The sequence below is a fragment of the Lepisma saccharinum genome, chromosome 8, assembly GCF_977018435.1.
Source record: "Lepisma saccharinum chromosome 8, izLepSacc3.1, whole genome shotgun sequence".
NCBI lineage: Eukaryota > Metazoa > Arthropoda > Insecta > Zygentoma > Lepismatidae > Lepisma > Lepisma saccharinum.
In genome coordinates this window covers 33,011,062-33,029,984 of record NC_139236.1, presented here as the reverse complement: position 1 = coordinate 33,029,984, position 18,923 = coordinate 33,011,062, and the positions used below count along the sequence as shown (strand labels likewise).

At 41.4% G+C, this 18,923-nt stretch overlaps 1 protein-coding gene across 1 annotated transcript in view; it reads right to left on the bottom strand.

Annotated features, from left to right (window-relative positions):
* Positions 1-18,923, bottom strand: part of hiw (MYC binding protein highwire) — a 529,247-nt gene that overhangs the window by 75,770 nt on the left and 434,554 nt on the right. The window contains exons 48-49 of the mRNA XM_083126444.1: positions 18,155-18,348; positions 84-170 (exon numbers count right to left, since the gene is read on the bottom strand). Of these exons, the coding sequence (XP_082982570.1) occupies positions 84-170; positions 18,155-18,348 (281 nt within the window). The remainder of the gene's footprint in view (positions 1-83; positions 171-18,154; positions 18,349-18,923) is intronic.

The following is an 18,923-nucleotide window of genomic DNA, read 5'->3' as shown; positions in this document are numbered from 1 at the left end:
TTCACTGATCTACCATGTACTGCCAGTGTAACTAAACTACACAAACTGTCACAGAATGAGACTTGTTCTCCTGCTTGGCTCACCTAATGGAGACAGCCCAATGCTGCGGGGAGAACCGTAAGCAGGACTGCTGCTAGCACTATCGTGAAAACCTAGCACAGGTCTGCCACCTAGTGGAGAGGCATATTTCTAATGACCTCTCTTTGTTTTCAATTACTGTACAGGATGGAACTTGTACAAAAAAGCCATCCAAGACCATTAATAACTACCGAGTTATCTTGCAAATCAAATATTTAACTTCAAAAGAACTTATTAGGTAACATTGGAAATAACACTCACTGTAAACATGTGGATGTACAGAAGCGTATTTGTTTAAGTGCAAAATACCAATTCAGCAACAAAAACACACAACAGTACAAGCTGTCTAGTCATGTGTGAATAATTAGAATTTGTGATCATAACCACAGCCAGAAAAACACAAGCAAAAAAGTTTCACTGTTACAGATAAAAACAGACGTAAACATAAAGGTGAAATACCTGCTGTACACTGAGTACTGCTTGGGACGTTTAGGCAAAGTGTGCCTGTAGAGGTTTGCCTTGCAATAACAGTCCCAGGTGCACTTCCTCGTACAGCTAGTTGGCAAACGGTAACAATCTTACAGGAAGTGTTTAGATTAAGTGGGGGTGATCTTTTATTAGTCATTCACTATATATGAACAATAATTATTTAACCCCTTTAGCAGTATGTTTCTAGCATATCTTTTTTAAAATTCACACGTAAACTCTCTCATAAAAGCTGCCTATGTGTAACAAAACTAATATACAAAAGAAAAGGCTTCTTTTAATATGACATATTACTCATGGAAATTAGATTTTCACAAATCTAGAGAAATTCATGGAAAATCAAACAACCCGAGCATGAATCTCATGTTCCACAAACACCTGTTTACTTGATCTAAAGTTCAAATCACTAACCCTGAGACCTTCTGTAAACAAAACCACGTACATGCAGAAAGCATTGCAAACTCATAGAAGTAAAATAATCCACACGAAAATACAGTGTTGTTACAGGATTCATTACGTAAGGTAAAACAACGGCCAATTTGGAGTATGGGATACGCTGCCGCAAATGACGTCTCACTTTAAACCCAATGCTCTTTCTTTTGTACTTATTGCATCACCTTTATGGTTAACTCTTTGCACCAGTTATCATTTCCCATAAATTTGGATTCTTTCTTGCATGCGAATGGAATATATTTTACCTGCATTTTTTTAGACAAAATGATATAACATGGTAATGTATATTTCTAAGGTTTGATATAGATAGGAGTGTATTTGAAATTTATTTGTAGATTATGTAAATTGTATCTTATGTAAATAAAATATATAATGGGCATAAACAGCCATATGCAATGCTGTAAGTCCAATAAATATATTGATGATGATGATCAAAACAAGACAAAGAAAGTTCGTAAATTTATTGAGGTTGGAAACTTTGACAAGCATCCTAATAATGATTTTTGTTCCGCCAAATAGAGTGCACTTCGTAAAATAACTTGGTGACATGGCAAGGCAAGATAGGTGTGAGCATTTTGTAGGAATATGGATTGTAACTTTCAATGAGCTTAGAGATTTGTGTACATAATGATATTTTATAACATTGGTTATTTTTTAAAAATAATCATGAGAACAGAAAGAAAGTAGTGCCACTTTCAACATGGCGAGTTCTATGCGTGCGGGAAGGTCTCCGTGTTCAGTGATACATCGAATTGGTGAGACGGTTTGTTTACAGAAGGCCTCAGGGGTGGTGATTTACACTATAGTTAATTTTATTTCCACTAGCAAATCAAATTCATGTATGTGTCTTATCTTTAAAATTTTAATTTTTAAATAAATGTTCAAAGATTATGGAAAAGATAATTTGAAATTAAGTATGAGTTAATACCTATTGGTGTTGGCAATAACAGAAAGTGTCAGTTTGAATTATCATAGATATCAATCAACAACTTTCCAGAATCTGTATAACCTGCAACTTAAGCAGAATGGAAAATATTTCATTAATTCTGTGCCAAAATTTTGTGATGAAAATTGACTTCTTTCACAAATTATACTAATTTTAACATTGAAATTGTCACTTACATGAATCCAGATATATTTCAAGCAATACTATCATAAATGTACATGCTAAAGTTGTCATGTAATTTACTTAAATATTTTCTTTTTGCTAAAATGTTCGAGTGATATTAGTATCATGTAGTACTGGCATTTGTATCAGTTGAAAATGTATTGGCCCAGGCCTATATGGAAAACTCTATGGGAACTTTCAAACTGAAGTGAGAGAGAGGAGACAAGCAGCATGAGCCCCTTCAGCCTGAAAGAGTGTACTGTGCAACCAACAGACTGAGGCAACACAATGCACAAAGAGTTCAGTCCAAGTGACACAAAGCGACAACCGACATGGCTAACTTGTTGTGTCACTCTGGTACAAACGGATTGGTTACATTTATTTCCGAATGTTCGCTTCCAAGTAGCAAGTGACTTGTAATTTTTCACTTCAGTTTTGAAAGATCTTTGCTTCCAGTTGCAATATTACCTGAAATAGTCTAATGGTGGTCCACAATTTACATCTTGGGGTGGAATGGGTGCTGTGAGTGCATCTTATGATATGTTCAGAAAAGGGCCACCATTCGGAAATGTGAGACCTTATGTGAAATATGCCTAGAAGGCTCTTATATTTTGAAAAAGTGAAAATATAAACACTTTCCATATTTCATAAAATTCTACATTAAAACCAACATGATTATTAGTATTGAATAATTACTAACCCCCACTCCTCCCCCTTATCAACACACATAGGATTTCTCATGAACCATTGATGAAATTTGGTTTCATATACAGGACATTGAGATAAAACTTTTCTTAATAACTTTACCACGTCACACCTTGTTTTGGTGCTACTAGCCCTCGTAAAATATAACATTTATCCTCTGCACTACAAATTAATCGTTGTTACTGATTCTTTCTCCTATCAGATAACACACTAAAGATATTAGTAGTCTATGGAAATCCCTAGTTTATAGCCCTTTATATGGAATATGCAGATGTCAACCATCAACATGAATATTGATAGTGTAGCCATGGCATAAAAACTTGAATTATAGGATTGCCAAATTTTCCTTGAGGAGAAGGAAGAAGATTTAACAACTTCTTTTACATTAAAATTAAATTTATTGCAAAATAAAATTATAAGAAGCAGGATATCGAGCTATGTGACAAAAATGACATTATCACCACTACCAGACATGATTACTTGCTCCATCAGGCAAAGGGCAGCCATGTTATTGGTCAACAACGTGTATTGTTTTATGATGCTGAACGATATAATACTCAGAGTACATACCATCAGGAAATAAATACAGTGAAACCTCAATTTTATATTGTCCTGTTATATATTCAATCTTCACAGTCCTAATAGAGCACTTTGTTACATTTTCCCATATTTTACATTATCCTGGATTTTATTTTTTTCATCTCAGTGCCATGGAAAATGTCAAATCAAGGCTTCACTGTATTTCTCTCTTAAATTATGCCTCTTTCCTACAGTAAAATTAAATTCCTACTTAGTATCGTATCATGCCGAAGGCATGACTCAAATCCGGGACCCCGGGCGCCATAGTCCAATAGTCTAATCATTTCATAAAAAGGGCCCGAGTATGAAAGAAGCTGGAAAGAGCTTCTTTCAAGCAAACGCCACCTGCGATCTTCAGCGGATGTAAAAATCCGCTGATACGGATTCTTCCGGAATCGCAGGAAAGATAATGCAAACACAGCTTTACGCTGAAAGCACCGTTATTGAGAGACGCGTTCTCTCAACGGCCGAAGTTCGAATTTCGTTTAAATAGCTTGAGAGAATATTTCTCCCCGCAGTCGGTATCTGAAATCTATCGCGTGCACAGTTAGTGCCTCGGAATTATACAAGTTGTTGAACTAAGAAAGTTATGGCGTGAATAGTTGTAACCGAACGTTACAAAAGGAGTTACAGCGAGGAGTAGTACGCTTTCGGAAAGGAGTTTTATTTCAGGAGAGTTTCATCAACGAACCAGCGAGTCGATCGTCACTTCGAGATCTACAGGTAACGAACGTTCCTCTATCCTTGTCTTTCATTCTCTCACACCCCTGCCAGACCAGTCAATTGTAGTGTTTAAAGTTAATCGTGAGTGTAGTTCTTATTTCACGGGGCTAGCCCCCTTGCTTGGTTAAGTGTAGACGTAGCTTTTCAGTTATACCCCCTTCTTACGATACACCTCTCGCAGCCAAATAACTTCGAATATCAGGCTTCACATAGCCTATCTACGATCCCTTAATTTAAAACAATCGGGTGATTGTACGTGGTGGAGGTTTTGCGCGGCTTTTTTTTCATACATTTCCCCTCGCGAAATGCATGTCCAATTTTTTGTGGTTATTTTTGTCCCCTGAGCTTTAACACGTTCACTCCATTTATGAACTAACTTAACCGTCTATTATTTTTTCCGCTACCCTTTAACTTTCCATTTTTATTTACATTTTTGCATCTTTTTACCCCCCCCCCATGATTTTTTTATTGGCTTTCAACACGCGTTAATTTTGACGACAGGGTCCCCTAGCGAAGTGTCGCCACCTGTTCGAAGCCTGCTTTAAACGCGTAATAGCGACCGAACGCTCCCCGCTGTATCTCCTAGTCCTTTGGTTTGCGCCCCCAGCCCGTCCGTAATGGCTTTTTCCTGTTTTATGAACCCCCTTATGCTCGAAGGCCTCCAGTTCAATGGAACGGCCGGGGAGGTTGTCACGCGCTTTCTTGACCGCGTAGACAGCTTTGCAACGCTTAATGAATGGGATTCCGGAAAAAAGTTGCGAATGGTTTCTGCTTTTCTGGCAGGTTCAGCACTTCGTTGGTTCGAAGGCTGGAAAGCTGTACAGGCAGACGAAGCAGTGACCTACGATTATTTTAAGACCCAGTTGCTCGACGAGTTTACAGACTCGGCCGATAAATTGCAGCTGAAAGAGAAAATCAAATGTCGCCTCCACACGGACGTCGAATCTGTCACGGAGTATATTCGCGACAAGCTACAAATGTTGCACCGTCTCGATCCCAACATGCCCACGGCCAAAGTTATCAAACACTTCACCAGGGGCCTGCAACCGGAATTTATGCGCGAGACGTACAGGCGAGAATACACTTCCGTACCGGACTTTTTACGGGATTTAAAAGAAGTCGAGAAGCTTCAGTTCCTTATACGAAAACGTAAGGCTCAGGAGCTTTTGTCCGATGCGAATAAAGATTCCTTGCTGCGCCAGATGGGCGACCTTACCGCGCAGAGTCCCAGGAATCTCACATTTCAAGACACCGTGCCGCCGGCTCAGGATCTCCCACAGACCGGTGAAACTCCGGACCTTGGACAGAAAGTCGCAGCCCTTGAAGCTGCGCTTGACTCGCTCAATCATAAATATGAAGGGAACTCGAACCCGAGACCTCCGTCTAATGAGACCGGTCTCGCAAAACAGTTAAAGAACTTGTCTCGGAGGATCGATGCACTTTCCAGTGTTTCTCCCCGTCAGCAGCCGCCTGATGTAAGGAGGCGCGATGATTTTTATCGCGCCCCCAATAACTCCTGCGCCCAGTCCTCTAAAGTTTCTTTTTATAACCAAGACCAGTTTCGCCCACAGTTCAACGATTGTAACAGGTCTTCCCGACATGAACAAAGCCAGCAGTGGCCGGGCGAAAATTCACGTTTCCAGCCCCCACGTTTTCAATCCCCATCGCCGCGAGTGGAGCAAGGGGAACGCCGAGACGGAATTCCATGTTCTCGAGGTTCTTACCTCCATCGCACAGCCGATGCTTGCCAGGCCAGGGAAAATAATTTAAAACGGCCACTAGCGACCGGGGGAAGAGACGTGCCAACGCCCCCAGTTGTTAACTGTCTATCCGTTCAGATGTTCCCAAATGCAGAGTTGGTATCTATTAGCGTATTGCAGGCAGGTAAACCGTATAATTTCATTCTTGATACGGGTTCTATGATTTCGGTAATTGGTGCCAAGGACGTTCCAGCAAGTGCACCATGTTTTCAGATTCCCACTCTCATACAGGGTGTGACAAGCACACCCCTTGCGGTAAAGGAGATCGCGCTTTTAACGTTTTCCATAGATGGCTTTACATTCCGCCACCCCTTTCGCGTTCTTCCGACGTTTGAACAGGGTGCAATTCTGGGGGAACGACTTTTTAAGTAATCAGCGGGCTACTTTGGACTTCCGCACAAATCGTCTCACCCTATATCGTTTTGGATCTCCAGTAAAATCGACTCTTAGGGCCACTACCCACAGGGCATTCGACGTGTCTATCAAGCTCGCGCACATGATAAAGGCTAATCTCACTCCCGAATTTGTCGCGGCGAGGAAGATAATAGTGAAACCTCGCTCTCATCTTTGTATTCCCGTGCGCTTGGTGAATGGTATTGCCGATTCCGACACGTTATTGGAACCTGACGTGCCGTTTCAACAGAAATCTGGTTTATTAATACCCCGGGCTATTTTAAATGCCCAGACCAACCTTCTCTGGATTAGCAATCCATTGACGCACAAGATTACCATTCCCAAAGGCCAGCGTCTTGGTTCGGCTGACGCTTGGGAAATCCCGGTCGCCCCGGCCGACCCGAACGGGGACAGGGCGTGTGACACCGCCGGAATATTTCCCACCCCGGCTCAGGTGCATGTCACGACAGAAACTGAAGATGCAAGTTACGCATCTCCGGTTGACAAGCAGTTCGACATAAATCCTGACCTTACGCCCGTACAAAAACAACAATTGTTGCAGCTCTTGAATAACTATTCCCACGTTTTTTCTTGGTCCGAAACTGACGTGGGTCGAGCTACAAATTACGTACACCACATTCGCCTGAAAGACCATGTTGTTTTCCAGTCAAGGCCATACCCGGTGCCCATTCATTTGAGAAAAGAAATGAATGAGCCAATCGACTCCCTGTTACGGCAAGGGGTCATCCGGGAATCTACGTCCCCTTATAACTCGCCTGTGTTTCTCGTGCGCAAAAATAATGGGAAATACCGCATGGTGCAGGATCTTCGTGCACTGAACTCTAACACCATCTTTGATGCGATTGGTATGAACGATCTCAACGAGACTCTATATCAAATGGGCGGCAAACGTTTCTATTGTAATCTTGATTTGCACCAGTCGTATTTTCAGTTACCCCTGTCGGAAGACAGCAAGCCGTATACGGCATTCACAGTGCCAGGAAAAGGTCATTTTGAACTTAATGTTGCGGCAATGGGTGCAAGCACCAGTCCTGCAGGATTAACAAGATCGATTCACTTGGCTTGTGCACAAATGGATCCTTCCACGTTCGCCTCCTACATGGATGATCTGTACTGTTTTGCCGACGAGTTCTCGGTCTTATTGACCACCCTCGAACAACTGTTCAAGTGTTTAGAGGCGGCCGGTTTGAAACTTACCCCTTCTAAATGTTCCTTCGGTTATAGCCAGATCATCGCCCTCGGGAACCGAGTTGGCCGTTTCGGTTACTCTATCTCGGATAAGATTATCGACTCTATTACGCACTACATCCAGACCAAAACCGTGCGTCAGGTGCGTCGCTTTTTGGGTCTTACTTCCTACATCCGGCGGTATATTAAAAACTACTCGGACATTGCTGCACCGCTTCAGGCTTTGGTAGGAAAGAATAAGCGTTTTCAATGGGAAAAGGAACAACAAGACGCCTTTGAAGCATTAAAAAAGGCTCTTATTACGGCCCCCGTTCTCTTGCCGTATAAGCCTGACAAAGAAGTTCGGGTTTATACTGATGCATCGACTACCGCGATTTCCGGGATATTGATGCAACAAAACTCTGAAGGGGCGTGGCTCCCTTGTGCGTATTGCTCACGAAAATTGAAAGATCACGAGACTAGGCTCGGGATCATTGAACTTGAACTGCTGGCCATTCTTTATACATTAAAGAGCTTCAGGTTCTATCTTTTAGGACGCCATTTCTTTTTGTTTACCGATAACAAAAGTATAACGTATCTGCACACCGCTAAATCTCTCTCCCCTAAACTCTTACGTTGGTCGTTATCGATAGATGAATATTTTTTTACGGTTTCCCATTGCCGCGGTACTCAAAATCCGGTGGACCCCTTGTCCCGGGATACTGGTATCGAACCGACCGACGACGCGCCAGAACTGGAAGAGACCAAGGTTTTATTCATGCAGGATAAAACCATTGATATTGCCTGTCATCAGCGCGCGGATGAAACCCTCGGCAGTATCATTCGCATTTTGGAGGATCCACAGGGGGAGGGCAGCCGAGCCCCCGCCCCCCTCCAACGGCAGGCGTGTTACCATTCCATCGAAAATGGGTTGCTCTATCGGCTCCATCGAATGGCCTCGGGTGCACAGAAGCTTCTGTGCATACCGACCGCCATCCGTGACACGGTGATTGAATCTCTCCATTCATTGCCGACCGGAGGCGGCCACATGGGTTTTTCCAAAACTTACAATCGAGCCCTCAAAGAAATTTATTTTCCCTTTATGAAGAATTTCATACAGCAGAAAATCAGGGAATGCGCAGTGTGCCAAGCGAATAAGAAGCCGCCCGGTCATCCGGCCGGCGAGTTATTAACTTATCCGCCGCAAAAACCATTCCAATCCATCGCGATTGACTTCAGTGGCCCTTATCCCGCTTCAGGACCGCTCAGACATAAATACATACTCGCGGCGACTGACTTTTCAACCCGGTATATGGTCGCACGTTCGACTCCCGACGTGTCGGCTCAAACAGCGGCCGACTTTCTGTATGACGAGATTATACTCCGGTTTGGGACCCCAGAGACCATCCATACCGATAAAGGAAGTGCATTTACCTCTAAGCTTTTTCAGGAGTTGAATGAAAAGCTAGGAGTAAACCTCAAGTTCGCACCTACGGCGTGTCATAATTCCTTGGGTATTCAGGAGAAAGAACATTGCAGTTTGCAACAGATTCTCAAGAACTATGTAAATTCGTCCCACACTAATTGGGAAATGTATCTTGGCCCCACCCTCTTTTCTTATAATACGGCCCGCCAGCAGACTTTGCGTTATTCGGCGTTCTATCTTTTGCATGGTTTCAAACCCCGTACTCCCTGGACAAGGCACGTGCAGCGGCCGCAGAACATCTCCAAGCTCGCCACCACGCCGTTAAGCCAGCTTATGATCAACGACATTCTCAAATCTCGTTTAATAAGGGCGATGAAGTCCTTATTTTCGATGCCACCCAGCGCATCGGAACTTCTAGAAAATTTTCGGGACGTTTCACCGGGCCTGGTACTGTAATCGAATGCGTTCACCCTAATTCGTATCGGGTCCAATTCACGAATAAGCACGGTCAGGTGGTTATTGACGAGATCGGGATACAGCGTCTTAAACTGTATCATCCGCCCCATGAAGATTAGCGAACACCGGGGATAAGGGAAGGTTGCAACCCCCCTTTTGGCTACTTACCGGCGGTCACCTATAACTTTGCTATATATCAGTGGTCAATGACCAGCAACGATCAGACAGGTAATTTTTTTTTTCAATAATTTTAACTTCATACATAAATCGCTAATAAATAAATATCTCTCTTCTCTTATGCGAAAATGTTGTGAAAGGTGTTGTTTTTCGTCAATCACCGCAGCTGCACGTAGTGCAGACTGTACGTCACCCACACCAGAATAATGAAAGTCACGAATAAGTAAGATGTTAAATAACACTATGAGTGTTTCTATGTAGCGCACAGTGTAGTAGTCTCAACGATAAGTTAACAATTCAGTTAAAATGCGCTTATTAAATTATATACAAGTCCCCCCAGGGGCACCTTCTGTTTAACAGAGGGGAAAGGACGACGTATGCCGAAGGCTTTTGCATTATTTATCAGACTTACACGAAGTACATTCTTCACGAGTTTGGTGTGCGGATGGACGAAACTGGCGTTAAAAATACGTTCACATTTTACGCATATTATTTTTTTTACATTAGAGTGGAAGGATTTAATAGATTTTATACAAATAGTACTTTTGTCGCTTGCACGGGGAAATATACCTCACCGCACCTTCGTAATAATTGTGCTCAGAGTTCATTCCAGTTACATTAAAAATAGAGAGATAAATAACGACGAAAGAGATTTAAAGGTGCTGCGCCAATGAAGAGACAATGAATAAATAAATCAGTGCATGAAGCGAAGTCGGCTTCATTAAGTATTTAAGCGACGGATAGATTATTATTATTCCGATTAGTCAGAAGAATTGTGGCTTGCTCCCACACTTGAATAAGTATACAGTTACTGACAGCATAGACCTACAATATGGCGTTACTTGTATCATAAGAGTTTTAACTTTGTTTTTCTCAACGGTGTTTTAAAGAAATAATTCGTGAAGCACTTACTTATTACTATAGTTTTGGTACTTTTATCTTTATAACGATAATAGCGATTTGTTTGTTTTTATTTATAAGCTGCCTGCTTCATCGCTTCTCGCTCACGACCCGCTTTCACGCAGTCTCCTGCTGCAGCTCATGTTACTAGGGACCATATAATAAGCGAAAATAGCATCGATACTTATCACACTTAGGAAAACATAGGCTTTACCATAGTAAATGTGGCCATACATATTAGCGTACTATCCGAAGTCAGTACGCTCTCGGAGCTGGAAGTGCATCCTCAACACCATGCTCCGCGCTCCTATGTCAATGTGATCCACCCTCCCGCGAACGCTTGCGTGCAGGACGAGGTCCTGGATTTACCAGCGCCGTTTCACATTCCCCAAGCGGGGGAAAGACCTATTTCATTTATCGCCCATCTCTCGTATGATGACCTGTCCCTATTTTAAACCATCCTTTTTGATGGGCAGAGAGGCGGCCCACTTTTCAGCACCTGTTTATGTCTTAACTCAGGAAAAAGGGATGGCGTTTGTTTATCACAACAGGCATGGTGACCTGGAACTGCATTGAACGGCGTCTGAAATTCTGCTGAATTTTCTCGACCCCGTGTTGGTAATCAGGAGGCATCTCCATTCGAATCCACGCTGGGAGCGCCCGCCGTCCCAGCTCGCTCTCAAGAACGAAACATTTTTTGAAGTACATTCGTTTGTTCCCCGGCACATTTTCTCCGCGCACCTCCCGTGGCAGCAACCCCCCCCCCCCCCCACCTTCCGTCGTGCACCCCGCAGATATCACGCACTGGAAATCACACCGCTCGCCTTTTCGCGACGGCCGACCCTTTGCAGCCACGGAAAATATGAACTTTGGCCGGAGCAACAGACTACCGAACCAAGGTTGCCAGTGCAATGTATTTCCATTTTTTAAAGACAGTCTCGCTTGACTCAACGGTGATACATCCACACGTAACCCCCTTCGCCTCCCGCCCCCCCTCCCTTCGCACATCAGCAGGATAGGCGATTGCCGTTCTTTTGCTGAGCTGCTTCTCTCAGTAACTGACCTTTACTCCTCTTCCAATCAGCTCCTTGCATTACAATTCCGTGTTACCAGCCCCAACGCTCTGGTTTCCAATCCTCCGTCTTTCATCGCCTAAGAACAAGATTTCTCGAGACAAGTTGCGAATGAAACGTCGCCAGTAGCTTTCGGACTTCGAACCTCGCATACGCCTGGGAAAATCACGTTCCGCTGCGGAATTCAGAAAAGACAGGACTCAAATTACTTTGCCAGAGCCGTGAATTCTGCACGACGACCTGTATTCTGTACCCTCCTATGCCAAGTTCCATAATAATTGCTAGCCGCAAACAAGGACACAATTTTCTATCCGTTCACTTTCTTAGAACTTAGTTTTTTTTTTTAACGTAAATAAAAATTCATGGAAGCGAATATTCCACATTGGGTTTTTGAAATTTCGTCTCGTTGAATGGTGTTTTACTTCGAACATTACATTCTAACGTTTACGTCAGCCTATCGATGTAACCCCTTGACATTTTGAAAGCCGTTTATTCACTTGATAAGTGACACCTTTTTAAAAAGTCATTAATAAAAAAAGGGACTGGGTCCTACAGTGATCAGCCATCTTCCTTCCGAATTTTATTACGTTAATCCCAGGGAATTTGCGTTTGGGTTAATCTTTTCAGCGGCATTCAGAAAACGGTTACCTTCGCTAACCACGACGATAATATCTGCCTTTCGGCGGTACAGTTTCAATTATGTTTCAGTTATTTATAACTTCCACACTACACTCCCTTCTCGTGGCAAGCAGCCAATTATATTACTTATTTTAATTCTCGGCACATTTAATTTATTACCTGTAATTCATATATTCCACTTATGCTTTCAATTCAGCCACAATGAATTCTCGCGTTTTAGAACAACGTTAGAGAAATGTATTCCCTCATAGTTTTTTTTTTTAAGGGGCATCATCTTATGAACATTAATTACATTTTCCTTCGTTTATTGCGTACGCTCGCCTGTACTGGGACCTACAATCGGTTACATTCTCGAAATAAATCGTCGCTTGAACCGATACCTTTGCCTAATCGCAACGCATTTTATTACCATAGTATTCACGCTGTCGTGAAGGAACATATAGATACCTTATTGCCCTTCTGTTTTTGATACATTTTCGAACTCCCATTTTATTCGTATTTACGCCATTTTTGTTTTTTTAGTCAACTTATTACCCATTGTACACTAAAGTAATTACTTCACCCACTCCAATGCCGTCAACGTTGACTACAGAGGACGGGACATTTCATTTGTTGCAAGATCGTCACCACCCGCGGGAAGATAACGTCCTTTATCAATTTATTATTATTATTATTATTGTTCTAGCCCGGTCACATGTCCCCATCTTAATAAATAACCTTTGGGCTAGTGCTTGCTTTTACAATTGCTTATTTTTAAGAATAACTTTTAAACTTAACCCCCCTCCCCTTCATATACCTTGCGTTTTATTGCAATTTTTTTTTACATTTTCTAGATTTTCGCTTCACTCGCAATATTTTGGATTCCTTCAAGAAGTAACATTTCAGTTTGCACCCCTACCTTTTTTTTAAAGGATCTGGTCTGGTTTTCCTGTTCTTTTTCAGCTGCCCCTTACCCTACCTTTTCACACCATTCGTCTCAGCCCAGCAAGGACTGTTGCTGCAGTTTGAAGGAGAGATCACAACAGATGCATCCAGCATCCCCAGGAATCATCATGTTCCGGATCAGCATCTTCCAGAGGTTCATCCCCTCCAGGACAAAAGTGCACCCCCTCCCTACTGGAACTACCATTCTTGCGACGCGTGATCGCCAGACGTTTTTCGAGTCCAGCAGTGCACTCCACCCCCCAGACTTTTCATCTTTGTGATCAGCACCTTTCAGAAGTGCATCATCCCCCCTGGACTTTTCATCTTCGTGATCATCACGTTTCTGAGACGCAAGCACCAGTTATTCTTGCAACCCGCGATCACCAGAAGGGGTTCGTCTACAGCAGTGCGCCCCAACACCCAACGACTCATAATAATTAGTGATCAGCGCCTTGTAGAAGTCATCAGTGTTGATGGACAACTATCACCAGCACCCCCATCAGAATTTATCAGTTTGGAGAGCGGAGTTCCTCCGACCCCCCCCCCCCTCCGTCAGCTTTTATCATGGGGATGACCATTACTTACCAGATGACCAGCAACGCCCCAGTGCCCTCGTCACACTTCAGTGATTCACGTTGCAGCCGCTGTCCTTCCGCCATTCTAGGATCTTCAAGACGACGCCGAGTATTCACTAGTTGGCGCCAGTGCCCCATCTCCGCACCTCATCTCACCTCCAAGTGAGTCGTCCAGTGCTCACCCTTAACCCCCAGGAAAGCACCCAGTCTGCAGTCTACAGCGTCACCCCCTTCCTCCAGATGGCAAGGATTCTTCACACATGTTCGTGGGTTCGACACCGGTTCCAGGCTTGCCCAACATACATCGCGCGCATCGTGTTTTCGGGTCCAATCACCGAAAAATGTGAAAATGGACGCTCTACCAGTGCTGTTTTCGCGTGTCTGTTCCTCCTGGACTCACCCTGTACGCGAGCCAGAACTTTCTTCCAGGAATAGCCTTTCGGTGACGTTTTTCGGACTCATAGGATAAACTTGTTTCCAGTTTCCGGTATATCTCCTCTGTGCGTGTCTCGCGTCGCATATACAAATGCGTGTGTCCGCGTCGTTTCGTGTGCTCCGTGTGTTCCTGGTTCGACTCTCGTCGCCGAATCTTCAAGAACATTTCGCCGATCTCCGTTAGCAATGAACGCTCGCCATCAAGAATGCTACCTAAGTGTCTTTTTTTCTGTTTCCCTCTGGCCAACCAACATTTCGGCCAGGACTCGAAGTGTCACATTGGGAATCAGTTTTATTCAGACCGGCAGAAAGACTTAAATTATTTTCGACCTAAATTTCTGCCACTACTGTTGTTATTTTTTTTTTTCCTTTTCAAATTATGTGTATTAACTAAACACACAATAGTTTGGGGACGGAACGCCCCATGTATATATATATATATATATATATCATATCGCAATTTAGATGATTGTACTTGTGAACCCTTCAGGTTGATCCTGTTGTATATATTGCATGCCAATTTTTTTCTTGGGGCTTCTTCCCAAGTTTTTTTTACTAATTTCCAGGAAATGTTTAAACAGTTGCAAGTGTATAAACATATTCCGCGTTTCCTGAACTATGCGCAATGGAACTGACCTTGCCCAGGAAGCGAAGATACTTTATTCTTCCCTGTGCTACAGTGTTTGCGTGTGCTCCGTGTGTATAGTGATAAACACCGCTACGGTGACACCATGAGAAATGGCGACTCAGCATCAGCTGACCCCGCGTACTACGCGTGCCATCAATGTTGTTTATAATCCAGCATGTTTAGATATTTAAGTGCATGATTTTTGGCTGTGTGTAAAATTTATTTTTCCTTACACCCACCCTTGTATAATAGTAATTTCTTTTGGGTTGGTGTAAATAAATTGTCTTCTAGAATTGACTGGTATGGTCGGGCTCGCGTTACAAAAAATTAACTTCCCTGCGTGAACCTAATTTTTTGCCCCAGGCCGGTGTGTCGCATCATGCCGAAGGCATGACTCAAATCCGGGACCCCGGGCACCATAGTCCAATAGTCTAATCATTTCATAAAAAGGGCCCGAGTATGAAAGAAGCTGGAAAGAGCTTCTTTCAAGCAAACGCCACCTGCGATCTTCAGCGGATGTAAAAATCCGCTGATACGGATTCTTCCGGAATCGCAGGAAAGATAATGCAAACACAGCTTTACGCTGAAAGCACCGTTATTGAGAGACGCGTTCTCTCAACGGCCGAAGTTCGAATTTCGTTTAAATAGCTTGAGAGAATATTTCTCCCCGCAGTCGGTATCTGAAATCTATCGCGTGCACAGTTAGTGCCTCGGAATTATACAAGTTGTTGAACTAAGAAAGTTATGGCGTGAATAGTTGTTACCGAACGTTACAAAAGGAGTTACAGCGAGGAGTAGTACGCTTTCGGAAAGGAGTTTTATTTCAGGAGAGTTTCATCAACGAACCAGCGAGTCGATCGTCACTTCGAGATCTACAGGTAACGAACATTCCTCTATCCTTGTCTTTCATTCTCTCACACCCCTGCCAGACCAGTCAATTGTAGTGTTTAAAGTTAATCGTGAGTGTAGTTCTTATTTCACGGGGCTAGCCCCCTTGCTTGGTTAAGTGTAGACGTAGCTTTTCAGTTATACCCCCTTCTTACGATACACCTCTCGCAGCCAAATAACTTCGAATATCAGGCTTCACATAGCCTATCTACGATTCCTTAATTTAAAACAATCGGGTGTTTGTACGGTATAGCATGCACTTCCATACCACTAAAGGGGTTAAAGCCAATGTCAAGTAGAACGTATAATTTTCCGATTGTATTACATATTCTGTAACACTTTGAACTGAAGGGGTGAATAAAAATACACATGGGAACAAGCATAATTGAATATTCAAACAGCAAATTTCTTCAAACTCTGTATATGATAATAAATAAAACTTACACATACATGCATGTATAAATTAATGAAACTTTTCATGTCCTCTTAATTATCATCATGGGAAGACTTTTACAAATTAACAAAATACAAATGCCATTAACATGCATTTTCCAAGCATCTCACGATAATTTCTTAAAAAAAAAAAAAATTAATATATATCATTCATGATTTCATATTTATATTGGCATCTAAAAAGAAGGTTCATTGTCTTTATCAATATATCCTATTCTAATGGATAAATATGTTCATATATATTATTTATTGTTGTTAGATAAATTTAAGGAATACCTCACCAACAGTACTATGCTCCAGTAACTACATTAAGTTGTACAACAATCAAACTCTTCAATATCCATTTTAATATGGCGGCATGCAGATACTATTTTTAAACCTAAACCAAATTTTGTGAGTACAAAAATATGAAAAAGACAAAAAAAAAGCAGCAGATATAAATTCTGTATGAAAGCCTTGCTGGGACTTCCACTATGAATAGTCCCATTGGTGAGACATTAATGTTGATGCTTATTTAGCTTTAGTCTTCATAACACAATTAAGCCATCAACTTAATGTTGTTGCATCTTTGAAAAAACACAGTTCATATTCATACTTTGTGTTATCAGCTGTTGAAGTTCCTTAGATACCAATATCGGAGTGTTTCCACAATAGTTTCAGCATCCACTGTACTCATGGCAACAATTTTGTAGTTGTTTCATATCAAGTTTCAGCATTTCTTGATTAATTCTAATGACAAGAATGGACAACGAACTAATAGAAAAAGAAAGCGAATGGATATAAAGAAGTACTAATACCTTACCTAGATTAAAATCAGTTGTTAGAGCATGAAGGCTAGCTCTAATAGCTTGTAGGCTTTCTACATGTATTACACGTGTATTAACACTGTGACAGACAGTAAAAATTTAAGCAAGATACCTCAAGTTTAGATTTCTAAGAATTTCTGCTTTTATCTCACCTAATTTGTATTTGTTACTCCAGTATGCAATTACAATGTACACAAAGAAAAATGACTTCCAATTCTCGTATGTTGTTATTGGATAGGAGCTGATATGTACTAATGAGAAAACTATATACAAATAAGTAGTGAGAAAAGTCTAGGTGCAAGCAGTGCTAAAATACATATTTTTAACACTGCTTATCAATCATTTTAAGTTTCAAAACTGATCCAGAAAATTAGTATATATAAAAAGCTCAGCTCCCAGTGTTTCAGGTTTACACATAGAACTTGTATCAGAATAAAGTTTCTAAAAATCCAACAGCAAAGTAAAAGTTCAAGAATATGCTGGCATAACGTATGTGCACATAGCTTTAGACATATAATCTTCAAAGAACATTATGCACAGAGAATATATGTCTGGAACAGACTTGAAAAAGAAAGGGAAAAAATATGTTTTCTGGAGGAAAGAATGGGATGTCTTATAAATATCTGTTGTAAAACAACTATCTGTGGACCAAATTTCTACTTTCTTCTAGAACTAGTTCTTGTTTGCTCCCAGTTATACATGCCAGTATAATTTGTAGTCCTTTTTCATCCATTTTTCGTTTGTTGAAAAAGATATTTTCCTACAACAGTAAGCATTTTCATAAGGATGAACCTCCTATTTGAGATGGACAGCAATTTTTTTTTAATTGTTGACACAAGTACAATGATCCTGAAAGTATTTCAATAATACTAGTTACAACATAGTGGAACTTCTACTATATTATAGTAACATAGACTTTAAATTACTAACACACATAAAATTCTCCACTGCTTGAGAAAATTATAATTGAATTGTTGATCAATTTCAGTGATGTTCTTATCACCATTAAGATCAATACAATGTTATTTTATTTGAATCTTAAAGGTATATTGTAAATCACTGATTATATATATATATATATATATATATATATATGGAGGATTACTTCCCTTGTGGGAGCACTGAAACTTTGGATGCAAGATAGATGCTGTAAATAATACTAACCTGACTGATAGGTTTTTACACATTAGAAATTTGTAACTGTGTTTCTGCCTTCACATGTGTGAATAGAGTTTTAACTCCATCCTCCCCCCCCCCACATGGTATAGATATCATGCTCACACAAGAAGACTGAGATTTACCTGGTATAGGAACTGGACTTGAGCTCCTGCTATTCAGATGTGATGAACCTGGAGCTGCTTTTGGGCTAGAATCTCTGGATGTCCGACGAGGTGTACCTGGTGGGGTTACTCCATTCCCATTGGCCCTGCTTTCTCCAATCGCCTTCACCAGCTCTTTAACAGAAACTCCAACCAACTCTGGTGGGAGGTCCTTACTGAAAATATTTGCAATCAAATGTGTTATTTTCAAGTCATGTTGCTTCATTACTAGAATTAATATTCTAATTGCCATGCTTAATGGTGAATTTTTAAACTTTACGATGATATTAGGATTCTCTCCTTCCCATGTTGTAGTGCATCCTGGGAAAGAAAATAACATATTTATTTCTATTTGGTCTCCATCCATAATTTTCAGTGAAGAGTGCATGTCACTCCTAAATTCACAATACAAAAGTTAAAACAAAGATTTTACAAAGGAGAACAAGTGTCACTTATGAAAAAGATCGAGTCGAACATCATGGATTGCATTGCCATGGAACTAGACATTTATTGGTAACTCATGAAAAACAGAGGATAGAATACAACACTGTTGTATATATAGTGCTGAAGATTATTGAGTAAAATAGTTTGTTGACTAGCATGTTTGAGTCCAATCTAAGAATAAAATAGATTTAAAAAACATCCCAGCAACATTCTTGTTAAAAACCACACAAAACACATAAACAGCATGATATGAAACACTTAAAAAGTTTGTCCAAACTTACGACTATCTCGGAGTCATCATCAGGGC